This window comes from Xenopus tropicalis, chromosome 1, assembly GCF_000004195.4.
Source record: "Xenopus tropicalis strain Nigerian chromosome 1, UCB_Xtro_10.0, whole genome shotgun sequence".
Taxonomy (NCBI): Eukaryota; Metazoa; Chordata; class Amphibia; order Anura; family Pipidae; genus Xenopus; species Xenopus tropicalis.
In genome coordinates this window covers 157,447,309-157,461,912 of record NC_030677.2, presented here as the reverse complement: position 1 = coordinate 157,461,912, position 14,604 = coordinate 157,447,309, and the positions used below count along the sequence as shown (strand labels likewise).

Genomic DNA, 14,604 nt, shown 5'->3' with positions numbered 1-14,604 from the left:
TGTCAGTGGGCCCTCCTGCTCCTAACCAATTGGCCTACTTCATGGTCATTCCCTATTTTTGAATGGGAACAAAGGGGAGAAATAAATAGAAGAATAGATGCTAGCATGTAAATAAAAGAGACTAGGAGAACAAAGAAGTTGAGTGAGGAAAGGGGGAGAGGCACATTTACTAATCCACGAACGTCCAAAAAAAGCGCCCGAATGCGTTTTTTTGTAATGATCGGTATTTTGTGACTTTTTCGTAGCGTTACGACTTGCGCGAATTGTCGCGACTTTTTCATAGCCTTCGTGCCGAGTACGAAAGTTTCGGATTCATTCAAGCTTCAGTATCGTGACTTTTCTTGGGCCAGGTTGGAGCTGCAGAGTGCCATTGAGTCCTATGGGAGGCTTCCAAAATCATGCTAAGTCTGAAAGTTTTGCCAGCAGTTTACGAGCGCTCAATACGCTACGTAAAAATCACGACAATTCGCGCAAGTCGTAATGGTTACGAAAAAGTCGTGACAATTTACGAAAAAGTCGTAACGGCTACGAAAAAATCACAAAAAATACGAAAAAGTCGCAAAATGTTAGTTTTCCAATCTGAATTTTTCCCATTCGGATTCGTGGGTTAGTAAATCAGCCCCTAAGTATATATTCCTAACTCCTAAATTAAACTTATACTGACTGTACAGCATCAAGAAGGGTACCTTCTTCCCTTTGTGGCTTGCGCAGCGTTTTTAGGCTGAGAAAAAACGCAGCGGAAAAACGCCACGCCAACCCAAATTGCGAACATACGCGAAAAGTTCGCGAACTTGCGCGTTCGCAAACACCCGATGTTCGCGCAAATTAGTTCGCCGGCGAACAGTTCGCTACATCTCTAATCCTAACCTATGCCCTTAACCTATTTACTATCGCCTACCCCTTACTAGCACTGTCAAGGCTCCTTTCCTCCCAGAGGCCAAAACAAAAAGCTATTTTTCATAGACGAAAACATTTACATCAGCTTTTTGGAACACTTTTTATTTTTTTTATTTTTATAGAATCCTTAAAAACCTGTTATGATGTTGTCATTGCTTATAAAGGTTAAAGTTACTTCAGAGATAGCAAATACTTTTAGGTGAAAAAACCCTGTGGGGAAAACAAAATAATGCTGTACTGAATTGCACAAAATGGTTGAAATTGATGCACTTGAAATAACATGAAAAACAATATTTTGTTCTGACCTTGACTGTTCATAGATAGAAAAATATCTCCACACTAGTGGCAAAATGCCATTGTTGCTAAATTTTTTTAGGTCCTTGGTGTGTATGTTCATAGGGTGAAGTGTTGGTATTTATAAGGTAAACAGCAGTATTTATATAAAGAAACAAATGTAAGCACTGAATCAGAAGTAATGTAGAGCTGACTGTGTAGAATGGGAGGTCTAGGTGCTCAAACCCCCTAGTTCAGCCAAGAGAGAGGAAAAAAAGGATGGACACGCACACAAGGAATCCACTAAGACCATTAAAATGTAGAATAGACCTATTATTATAAATAATATAAAATTATAATAAAGGATATCAAACAAAACCTTAAAGAACAAGGAAACCCTCAGCCTAAGGGGCAGATTTACTAATCCACGAATCCGAATCCCGAAAGAGAAAAAATTGTATTGGAAACGAAAATTTTGCGACTTTTTCGTCACGATTTATCGTATTTTGCGCGACTATTTCATCGCTGCCGCGTTTTTTTCGTATTGAGCGATTGTAAACGGCGGAAAAACCAATCCGATTTTTTCACGACGGCGGCGAAAACGTTGCGGAAAATATACGAAAAAGTCGCGATGGTGATGAAAAAGTCTCGGAACATACAAAAAAGTCTCGCCGGTGACGAAAAAGTCGCAAAAATACCAATCATTATGAAAAAATGCATTCGGACGCCTTTAGACCGTTCGTGGATTAGTAAATCTCCCCCTTAGTCTATATTATTTGATAAAGCACCCCTTACTGTAGCTGATCACTAACTTCGTTTTCAAAAATTTTTTTTGCTGCTGTGGTGCCTTCTATTAAGTGGAACTGTTGCTGTTCCGTTGTGGGCGCCAATGTGGGTGCCAATGTTTCTCCTACTGCTAACTTGAGCGCATCATATGTTTTGGTGTGCTGTGGCCAATCTGTGCTTCTGCTGTGGCTGCTGTTCATGAAAGAACATCCACACTCCCGATCATGGCAAACACACATGCGCCGGTTTCTAATAGGAGCTACTGCGCAAACTCTGGGTCTTGCTCTTGATGAAGGAGTGGTGCACTGTTGGTATTTTTGGGGATTTACTCAGCATTTTTTTCTAATCTTAGGGGTCTAACCAGCAAAATGGTTACACTTAGAAGAGGAGATACAGTGCTGCGGAGACACTTAAGCTATGCCTGTCCAGTGACTTAATATCTATAATAGATTTTCCTTGTCCTTTAAGCATTTCATGTTTAATGCTCTCAATTACAGGCTATTTTTTCATTGAAGGAAGAGCAGGATAGTCCCTGTCCACATCTGTTTATATGATCACGTGCACATTTTGTCAGCGCTGTTGTTAAATATTGTGTTCTATGTATATACCACGGAGAAACTACACTGTCAGCCATTAACCAAGATACTCTATCTATAATTATATGTAGTGTAGGGTTCAGGTCTCTATGGTAACTGCATTCTGTCGTACTGTACTGTATGTGCCTCTAGGAGTATGTAAGGGAGAAAAAGGAATTAGGCTTTAGAACACCATAAATATGTGTGTTCAGTGTTATTAAAGAGGATCTTCATCCCATTGCATTTTGATGTTAGTTTTACATCCTGCTCATGAAATGTCACTTTTAATCAGAAGTAATCAGACAGGGCTGGCACTGTTAGGGAGGACAGAAGGTTGCATTGTGAGCAAGCTAAGATTTACACACTCTGAGCAGTGGCACAATGACATTTGGAAAGAAATGTTAAGTCAGACTTATTTGTGTCCTGGCACAGGCTGGCGTAGCCATCTTTCTATCTGTCCATTAACACAAAGGAGCCAAGAATGAGACAAGTCAGGCTGCTGCAGAAGAGAAGACTCATTATCCCTGGCCACAGGCACAAGTATAATCTCTTAACAATCTTCCAAAAGACTTTATGGGCCTGGGGGAAATGTGTCTTAATAGCTCTGGAAGCAAATGATATTGGGCTTTAATCCTTTAATTATGCATTTCTGACTTCTCATAAAACAGTGCAAGATCTTTCAATGCAAGTCTTTGCATCCAGATGTGCAGAATATCATTACTGATCATTCAATATCCACAGGCACTTGCTATACAGTAAGCTATAAAGTGAATGAAGGAGTGGTAGCCCCATTAGAAAATGTTTTTAACAAACTGTGCTGGGAGGTAAATGAGACATTAAACAGAATATGTATTTAAACTATTGCAGAACATTTATCTGTCAAGAATGATCACAAATTGCACTAATTTCTGCCAAAGGAGCATATACTGGAGACAACAATTACATCTGTAGATAGTAATCCTGTTAGAGTAATGATGTACAAGTGTTGTCTGTTTTACATTATACAAAAGGGTGACACCTTTCTCATTGTTGTTGCATTATATGTATGGAATAGTAGGCAGTAAAAGCTTGCACACATGTAATAGAGGATAAAACTAATGCTCAGTGAACAAAGCTAACTGTAAAGCAAATGGGCAACTTTAATGTAGAACTACATCCTAAAAATTAATATGGTAGAAATGCCATACTTTATATAATTAAATTATTGCACCAGCCTAAAGGTCCAGCATTTCTGTGACAGGAATGATTCAGGCCTTCAAAGTTGTGCACAGGAGCTCCCCATCTTGAATTTTGTTAGAAATATCAGTGACATTGCACATGCTCAGCTCTGAGCAGCTGTTGAGAAGCTAAACTTAGGGGTTGTCACAAATAGTCAAGCAGAAAATGAGGTTTACATATCATAGAAGCTGATGCTACAGGGATAATTATTAAATTATGATTCTAACTGCACTGTTGCAATGGTGTTATGTCATTTAGATTTGAATGAATTAACAATCAAACCTGTATTGTGACATATATATTCTATATATATATACAGTATATAGTGAGTGGGCCCCTAAGCTCAGTAACTGACAGCAGCACAGAACATGTGCAGGGAATCAGCAGAAAAGAAGATGGGGAGCTACTGGGGCATCTTTGGAGGCACAGATCTTCCCTACTAATGGGCTGTGGTTGCCTTGGGCTGTTACAGAAACCCAAAACATAATATTTAGAATTTCTAGACTATTTCTTTGTTGAAGTTCTCCTTTAATGTTGTAACCCTTTCTTGGCACATTCACTTATATATGGGCTGTATTTTCAGGAGATGTGTGTTCTTCAAAGAATATTGATACTGGGAACTGGGAACTGGGAACAGCGCAGTGCCTCCACCTAGTGGACACTGAGGAACACACCTCTAGGGGATTTCCACTAGGAAATAATCACACACAGCTTTTGCAGCAATGTTAAACTTTATATAACTGTTGGAGTTGGAAGTTAACACTTTATGTATAACTGATTTTCCTGCTCTGAGGAACCCATGTAGTTTATCCACAGCTGGCACAGACAGTCTCTATAGATGCCCAATCCCCACTTGGATCCGGATAAACCACAACCCTTAGGTTAGTTCAGTCCCTTCCCCAAGAGCTCTTTAGTCCCCCCAGGTAGCGCTACCTGCCCCAGAGTACCTTCCCTGTATAAAGGTGGCTGCTCCCACGTAGCAGGCAAACGAGCAATACCTTTTCACAGCAGGGGACACACACAAGAGATACCACAGAGGACTGATTCCTTCCTGGCAGCCCAGCAGACTTTTTCCTTTCAAGTCTAACACACAATATGGCTGCTCACACTGTATCTCTTTCAACTCTGGCAAACAACAGCAGGGGCTCCCTTTATAAGCTGCTGGGCCCGCCCCTAGATTTTTGGCTCCAAAGCTTAGGCACACCTCTCCCAGACGTGCACTGGGGCAGCCAGCCAACCGGATCCCTGTAGCTAGGCTGGATGAGATCACAGACTGAGAAACAGGGGACAGGGTTCTCTGATCCCCTACAATGTTATAAGTGGAAATTAGAGTAATCTCTTTAGTAGAACATAAAGGTTAATATTCTGGTCTGTACCAGCAGCCCTGTAAGAACAAGATGCACAAAATTAGAAGATCTAACCGCGGGCTTGAACAAACTGACATATGGCAGTTAGTGTCATTGGGGACAAGAAACCTTTACTATGATTTCTTTTTGCTTAAAGGTTTTCATAAAACCTCCTGGTTGCACATTTCTAGGCCATGCATTAGGAGTATATTAGTTACCCATATCATTGAAAAAAATCTTGTATGTGACTTATGGGTCTGTTTTGAAAAGCAATACAATTTGCTTTCTGGGAGTAATGGCGGGGTGAGCTAATTTCTTTTAACACAATCAATCTTTCCCAGCTCCATGGGACTGACAGATTGTCTGGAGAGAGGCAGAAATTGGAAAACAGAAATAACAGGAAGTATTGACTTAGCGGGCTGCATTCTTTATGGCATGATAAACTTTCTCCTTTAGCAGCCCCAGTAATACTGCTATGTTTCTTTTCCTGTTTTATTTACTTTTTCTATGCCTTGATCATAAAGTGAATAATGGAAGCTGATGTAAAAGAAAACAGAATGTCTTAATAAATAGCTTAGGCCGTTTTTCTCTTGTGCAAATATGCTACCTGTACCTGGCAGAATTATAGCAACACGCTAAAGGGGACTGGAGCCTTCTGCTAATGTAAGCTGCTGCTCTAGATACACCGCTGTGCCGCTTAATAATGCTTGTCTATAAAGCCTGCAGGCCACTGCAAGAGCACAATGCCAGACATTCCTAGGGGGGAATCTAATAAAAGTCATAAACAGAATAATAATTCCCATAAATAAGAAGAAAACGTCACATTTCACAATTTAGTATTGTTCATTAGACAGTTATTAAATTAGAGAATGTTTATAGCATAGGGTATAAATTTATTGGTGCAAATATAATGATATTTTCAGCAAGAAGTTTTATAATATACACTGCACAACTGGTGCAAACTATAAAATGCACTGTATACTGTTGTATGCAAAACCTATATTAAATATGAGCAAATGTTTGCACAAAAGAACACTTTCACTTCAAAATTATATAGAATAGTGTCAGATATAAAAAAAAGTTTTTTTTGTGCTGAACTTGTTTGGTGCTCCATAGATTGCTAAAAGGAATGAGGGATCTTCAGGCTAGCTTTATCCAAAAGCCATGTGTATTAAATAAAGGCTTTTTTAATGAAGACAAGAAGGTGCTGTTTGCTATTTTTCTACATGGGATCTTCAGGCCAGGACTGGCAATCTGTGGGTTCTGGCAAATGCCAGAAGGGCTGCTGTAAAATTTCATAGACAGTCACTATTTATTGGGCTGGTGGGGGGCCTCTGTTTACTTGCAATGATAGGGTCTATTTTGACTCCCAGTTCAGACCAGGGGGTCTTTTAACATTCACTAGTGCTAGAGCACTAAGGGGCAAAAAGCACGCCCCTTATTGTTCAGTTATTAAGCGCTTGCATCCCAGGGAATGCTGCAACACAGCACTGGCAGAACAGAGCAGAGTTGTGGCTCTTAGTGCTCCCAAACTTGTTTGTCTGAATGACGTATACCTGCCACCCCCCTCTGTTCACAGGGCTCCAATTGCTGCCAGATAGTAACCCAATGACCCGTAGCAAAGTGTAGGGAAGCAGTGGCATGACAGAGCCGTAGGGCTTGTGAAGTCACTCCCAGTTGATGGGGATTGGTGGCTTTGGAAGTTGCATACACAAACATCATTAGGGGTATAAATAGTGAGAGAGGATTTTCCCACTTCCCATTCTGTTTTAGGCAGCACAGTAAAAGGCCCACCCTCTCTCCCTACACAGGTCTGTTAGTACTGAGGTGTTGGCAGCGGGGTGGTTGAGTCCAGGAAGCAATGCTTAGGTTAGGAAGGGAGTTGCACAGTTAATTGGGACTGGCACGCCTGGCACCTCGGGGGTAAGGAAGCATATCAGGAAGTGAATTTTGTTGGGTAGTAGGTGGTTCCAGGCTAGAAAGGCAGATGGCGCCGCTAGTTGCATTGCACAGTTAATGGGTTGTTACGGTACATGGTTGTTTAAGAGTTCATTGTTTGTTATACAAACATTTGTGTTACGTTGAACTGTGTTTATGAGATGTTTATGATATGCTATTTGTACTTTATGGTACGTTTTAAATTAAAACTTCAGTTGATAATAAATGTTCTGCAGCCTTTTTCATCCCCAAACTGATGTATGTGTGTTTTTGGGGATGGAAAGTATAGGGGGGGTGGGGGTTTGGTTGGCGAGGGGCAGGGCAAGATCCAACATTGGATCTTGTCAAGTTACTTTTCATTATACCGTGCCTTCAGTTAAGAGTTTTCAGATGTGAAAACCTCTATGAACCTATACAATGGAATTCAGTGTGAATGGCTAAAGGATACATGTCAACTGTTCAAGATAGAAAAGTTTGAATTCACTCACAACCACAACACTCTGGTTAGGTCTTGTGAGCCATACACCCTCTTTTTAAATCAGGGCACAGTTTGTCTGTTGCTTCTTATTGAGACATACTCCACCAATGGAAAACTGCACTTGGTTCAATTTCCATACACACCTTTCTGTACATTCCACCACCCAGCTCCATCCCCTGAGTCCTTCTAAAACTGTGAATAACTAGCTCCAATACTGAAATAATGTAATTTGTTGTACTTATTCTGTACTTCTTTCAAAGCCCACAGTATTACTGCTCTAAACTGTCTCTACATGTTCTGATCACAGATATTGCAGAGCTTATACACTGCAAGAAAGCAATTTACAGTAGGAACAGTGATAATCATCATGATAATGATTATAATAACATATAATATAGTGATAATGATTAGCTCAGAGCAAATCACCATGTTGCATATATTGTATTCTCTCTGAAAAGATTTGCATTGCTATATTTACTATACACCATATATACTGAAGGGATAGTTGCCCTATTCCTGTGCATTGCTTTTTTTTTAATTAAAAAAGCCAGATTCCCAGTATCCCTGAAACCACCTTCACTAGTAAAAGGCCATTAAAGTAGCTTCATATTTTTCTCTGACTTTCCCATGTTATCGCTGATAAGTTCAATAAGGTGGACAGGTGAAGAAAACATAATTGTAAAGGGATAGTTTGGGATAGCACATTACCAGATAGTAAACAAATATGCGCCAAAACTATGAATGCAAATTCCCTTTGTCTTTTGCAAGACCAATTAATTTCAATGCCACTTCAGTTCTTTTTAAAAGCTGCCAGGAAGGTGATGTACTGTTGGCCCTATCTTGGCTGTGTCTTCCAGACATAAATGTCAGCAGTGAATGAACACAGTCATTGAGGAAGACACAGCCTGTGGCATGTTTTAAACCGCAGAACATTTTTGATTTGGAGTGTCTGTCATTTTCATTGTAACGTCTGGATATGTTTTACTGTTGCATTTAACACCAATGTCCTTTAGATATGGCTGCATAGACGGCAGCTTCATGTGTGATTTGTGGCACAATAACTACTGAGGAGGTTCCCGGGGGAGTGTGAATCATTGCACTTTTCTTAACTTACTCCATGTTGTATCTTTTGTGATATTCTCAAGTTTCCCAAAAGTACAAAGGAAATTAGTTAATTGGCTAAATAATACAATTAAAAAAAAAATAGTTCAATATAAAGAAAAGCCCTTATAATGAATTAGAACATCTGTGTATCTGTCTATCCATTTTAAATAAAGTTTCTTATCTTCTTTCAGGTTGACGGCAAAAGCCGTTGCTGTGCTTTTGCCAATTCTAGGCAGTTCCTGGGTCTTTGGAGTTCTTGCTGTCAATGAGCAAGCAATAGTTTTCCAATACATGTTCGCCATATTCAACTCATTGCAGGTGAGCAACATATGAAAAGGTAAAACAGTTAAATATGAATGGTATTAATAAATATATATGGTAAAGTTTTTTTTTATTAATACTTCCTCTATGTCACTACCGTAAAGCAGTGGGCTATTCCCCCATTGTGTGTGTGTGTAGGGGGGGGGTGCAAAAAGAAGGGATTTGACAATGGCTGATTCTTTACTTTCATGAGTATCACAGGAACAGGAATCAAAAAAGGCTGAAGGCTAGTGCTTTGAAAGAATTCAAATAAAGTTACCAGTCTGGACCTTGGGCTTTCCGTAATTTAGATCTACATACCTAAAGTCTGCTAAATAATCATTTAAACATTAAATAAACCCAATAGGATAGAGTTGCCTCAAATAAAGATTGTTTCTTAGTTGGGGTCAAGTACAAGGTGCTGCTTTATTATTACAGAGGAAAAAGAAAATACTTTTTAGAAATTTGAATTAATTGCTTATAATGTAGTCTATGAGAGATGGCCTTCCTGTTTCTGGTTAACAGATCCCATACCTATACAAGAGTACAAAGGAAATGTATTTGCAGTTGTAGGCACACATTTTGTGATGCTTAAATGACTAGGATTAGGTACAGGTGTAAGATCTGTTATATGGTAAACCATTATCCAGAAAGCCATCTCCCATAGACTCCATTTTAATCAAACAATTCAGATGTTTCTCTGTAGTAATAAAACAGTACCTTGTACTTGACCCTAACTAAGATAGAATTAATCATTATTGAAGGTTTAATTAACGTTTAAATAATTTTTAGTAGACGTAAGGTATAATGATCCTATTTACAGAAAGATCAATTAAACCCCAGATAGCTTACTGCACTGGTTCACAACTGTTCAGCTTTATTAAATTAATCTTATTTCATAATCAAAGGACAACTAAGGATCACTGGTAGGACTTAATCTGATAAGTCACTAGTGACATAGTTGCATTATATTAGTATATGTCAGTGGTTCTCAACCTTGCTAATGCCGCAAACCTTTAATATAGTTCCTCATATTGTGGTGACCCCCCAACCATAAAATTATCCTTAAGACCATTGGAAATATGTGTTTCCCCATGGTCTTAGTCGACCCCTGTGAAAGGGCCATTCGACCCCCAAAGGGGTCCCGACCCACAGGTTGAGAACCGCTGGTATATGTAGATCCCAAGGTTATAGATTCTCTTAAATAAAGCTTATAGGCTTATAAGGCAGAAGCCCGTTATGTGGACTATACTATATATTCCTTCCTTTTTAAAATTTGAGACTGTGCCAGTCTAATATGCTACAGTCCCTGTGTGCATTCTATACTTTGAGATAGGCATACTGTGCAGTCATGTGGGTAACATATTGTTAGCTCTAATGGTAAGAACAGATATCACAAGATCTTTTAGGGTTATAAGTGGTCCCATGCCAAGGGAGAAGCAAGCCAAAGCTAATCATTAAAAGTGAATCTACGCTTGTTGCTGTATAAAAGGAAGCATTACCTGATTAAACAGGAATTATTTATCAACGGTGACATCAAAGTCCAACGTTAATGGAACCGCATTTGTAAAACACACTAGGGACTGGCATAATTTAATATAAATAATCCCTCTTCTGCTTCTATTCCAGGGTTTTTTCATCTTTCTTTTCCACTGCCTCCTGAACTCAGAAGTAAGTTTCCCAGATTACAGGATATAATCAGGTCTTTTATGCTGAATGCCGGTTCCTACAGCTGCTAATAAGCATGAGCTTAGTAAACAGTAATTTGAAGTTGCTTGTTACAATATTGTCAATCTCTACTAATGTTTGTTTGCAAATCTTTTAGAAAAATTACATTTGAGGTACACTGGATCATATTTATCTGCTGTTTAAAAAAAAAAGTTTATGTGGGTGTTTTTGCAAGTGTCTTTTCAGAGGCATAACAGATGCTTTGCTATGCAGCCTGGGATTGTATAACAATAGTGTCTCTGGGTTTGTTTAGTGAAAAACCTGCTTTTAGCAGAACTTCGTTGGTGACTGATATGATATGACATTATTGCAGGGTACCATTCTGTGCTGTGCAATGTACAGCAGAGGGGAAGAAAATAAATACTATCGGTCAGGGGTCCTTAAGCATGGAAGGATCATGCTGGGGAGACTCAAACTATGGCCCGTAGGGACAGCGCAGTAAAGCAATTTTCACTCTGAGTGTTTTATCAACCAACCAGTGAGCTAGAAATCAATCTGGCGAGAAAACACCATTAATTGCCTTCATGTGTCATTGCTCACAGGCTTTATACATTTGACTGTCCAACATACATAAAATAAATAATTTATTCTATTCATTTTAATTGTATAAAATACATTTAATTAGATACACACATTAACATTTACATGCATAATATAAATAGTTACATGTTTATTACAATTGTATTACAATTATTAAATTAGATACAAACACTAATTTGATTACAATATTACATGCAATAATCACATGAAAACCACTCAAGTTCAAGTTTATTATCCACCCATGTTTCTGAACAGTCAGCTAAAAGTGCTATCTCTGCTAATATTCCAGGATGGCAGGGATGAAAATGCTTCAAGTATTATAGGAAGAGTGGAATTAAAACCTCACATTATGACACTATATTGTGCCCAACAAGTAGAATATCTTTATTCCTGTGTCTTGACATTTTCTTGTATTGTAAGGTATCTAGGGTAGCAAGGAAGGGGTTGTGGTTTCTAAGTATGTCAGTATTTTGTATCTTTTAATAGGGATGTATTACTTCCGCTTTGGACAACTGACCATGACATAGGGGTATGTAGGGAAGGGGTCCAGTGGACCATGTCATTTTATTTATTTGTTTACACTCACAAAAAGCTTTAAGGTCCCCATACACGGGCCCATAGGCGGATTTTCCATAAGGCTAGGGTAGGCTAAGCCTCCCCAAACCTGCTTGGCACATTAAAAAAAAAAAAAAAAACCACCTTACTCCGTTTCTGCACTGTCCTGGAAATGAGTTCCTCAAGCCCGTTTTGCTGTGCTCCGATTGGATCTTTCTTTTTCTGGATTCTCCAATCAGAGCACAGCTTCCTTGACAGACAGTAAAATTGACCAATCAGAGCACAGATGCACACAGGGATCGGGAAACAGTGCAGAAATGAAGACTGAAAAGAAGAATCTGCAGCTGTAACTTTACCTAAGAACCAACTCTCAACTTTTGCTTCAGATTTCATCCCACAGGTACTATACACAGGTACTATACACAGGCACTATACCCAGGTACTATACACAGGCACTATACACAGGCACTATACCCAGGCACTATACACAGGTACTATACACAGGCACTATACACAGGTACTATACACAGGCACTATACACAGGCACTATACCCAGGCACTATACACAGGCACTATACACAGGTACTATACCCAGGCACTATACACAGGAACTATACCCAGGCACTATACCCAGGCACTATACCCAGGTACTATACCCAGGCACTATACCCACGCACTATACCCAGGCACTATACACAGGCACTATACCCAGGCACTATACACAGGTACTATACACAGGCACTATACCCAGGCACTATACACAGGCACTATACACAGGCACTATACCCAGGCACTATACACAGGTACTATACACAGGCACTATACCCAGGCACTATACACAGGCACTATACCCAGGCACTATACACAGGTACTATACACAGGCACTATACACAGGCACTATACACAGGTACTATACACAGGTACTATACACAGGCACTATACCCAGGCACTATACACAGGCACTATACCCAGGCACTATACACAGGAACTATACACAGGCACTATACCCAGGCACTATACACGGGCACTATACCCAGGTACTATACCCAGGCACTATACCCAGGCACTATACACAGGTACTATACACGGGCACTATACACAGGCACTATACCCAGGCACTATACCCAGGCACTATACCCAGGTACTATACACAGGCACTATACCCAGGTACTATACCCAGGCACTATACCCAGGCACTATACCCAGGCACTATACCCAGGCACTATACCCAGGCACTATACCCAGGCACTATACCCAGGCACTATACCCAGGCACTATACCCAGGTACTATACCCAGGCACTATACCCAGGCACTATACCCAGGCACTATACCCAGGCACTATACCCAGGCACTATACACAGGTACTATACCCAGGCACTATACACAGGTACTATACCCAGGCACTATACCCAGGCACTATACCCAGGCACTATACCCAGGCACTATACCCAGGCACTATACACAGGCACTATACACAGGTACTATACCCAGGCACTATACCCAGGTACTATACACAGGCACTATACACAGGTACTATACCCAGGCACTATACCCAGGCACTATACACAGGCACTATACACAGGTACTATACCCAGGCACTATACACAGGCACTATACAGTTCTAAAGAATCACTAGCTGACATTAAATTGTTTTTTGCCTGACCTGACATCTATAATAATTTATAATCTATCCCCTACCCTAACAGATGGAGGGTAAGTTAACTCTTTCCCTCTGAAAAAGCTCATTGTGTGTTTATATATTTGTTGTTGTTTTTTGCACTTACTATTTTTTTTTTTTTTTTTGTCATTGTTTTGTTCATTTATAGAAAGTTACAGTGGGGCCAATGTTGTGTATCAGTGCCAGTGTTATAGTGCCAGGGCCTGAATATCTGCCATCTGTACCCACTGCTTCACTGTATATAATGTGCTGGGTTTGTAAATACGGACTGCATCTCACTGTATATAATGGGGAGTCAGTACCCACTGCCTTTCTTGCTATAAAACTAACATTAACACATCTAAAGGGGTGGTTCACTTTTAAGTTAACCTTTAGTATGTTATAAAATGGCCTATTCCTAGCAACTTTGCAATTGGTCTTCCTAATTAATTTTTTTGAATAATTTGCCTCTGTTCTGCCTCTTTCCAGATTTCAAATGGGGGCCAAAAATATTGCTCTGTGAGGCTACAATTTTATTATTATTATAATTTTGTATTACTTATTTTTCCAAGTAGGCCCCTTAACTATTCATATTCCCATCTCTTGTTTAAACCACTACCTGGTTGCTAGGGTAAATAAGACCCTAGCAACCAGATAGCTGCTGAAATACCAAATGGAGAGCTGCTGAACAAAAAGCTAAATAACTGAAAAACCATTAAAAATAAAAGTAAATTCGAATGCGAACTACCCCTTTAAGCTAACTGATCCCAAACACAAATGTTTGCAGATACCCTAACAGAAGTGCACGTATGAATACTTTTACATCCTAAGCATTTTAGGGTAAAAAAAAAAAAAAGCACCCCCACCCGCACTTTTGTACAGTATCCCTGGGAGTCAGTGGGAACGGCAAGAGGTAGTTGGGAGGTTAATTTTTTACACCAGCAGCGAATCCACTAAGTGTCACATTAGGGGGCACATTTACTAACCCACGAACGGGTCGAAATGAGTCCGATTGCGTTTTTTTCGTAATGATCGGTATTTTGCGATTTTTTCGTATTTTTTGCGATTTTTTCGGCGTCTTTACGAATTTTTCGTTACAAATACGATTTTTGCGTAAAAACGCGAGTTTTTCGTAGCCATTACGAAAGTTGCGTAAAATCTGGCGATTTTTCGTAGCGTTAAAACTTGCGCAAAAAGTTGCGCTTTTT

At 39.7% G+C, this 14,604-nt stretch overlaps 1 protein-coding gene across 4 annotated transcripts in view; it reads left to right on the top strand.

Moving 5' to 3' along the window:
* The window catches only part of adgrd1 (adhesion G protein-coupled receptor D1), a 271,121-nt gene that overhangs the window by 246,223 nt on the left and 10,294 nt on the right, over window positions 1-14,604 (top strand). For all 4 annotated transcript variants that reach the window (XM_002931898.5, XM_031892498.1, XM_012969246.3 and 1 more), the window contains 2 exons: window positions 8,807-8,933; window positions 10,545-10,586. In XM_002931898.5, the coding sequence (XP_002931944.3) occupies window positions 8,807-8,933; window positions 10,545-10,586 (169 nt within the window). The remainder of the gene's footprint in view (window positions 1-8,806; window positions 8,934-10,544; window positions 10,587-14,604) is intronic.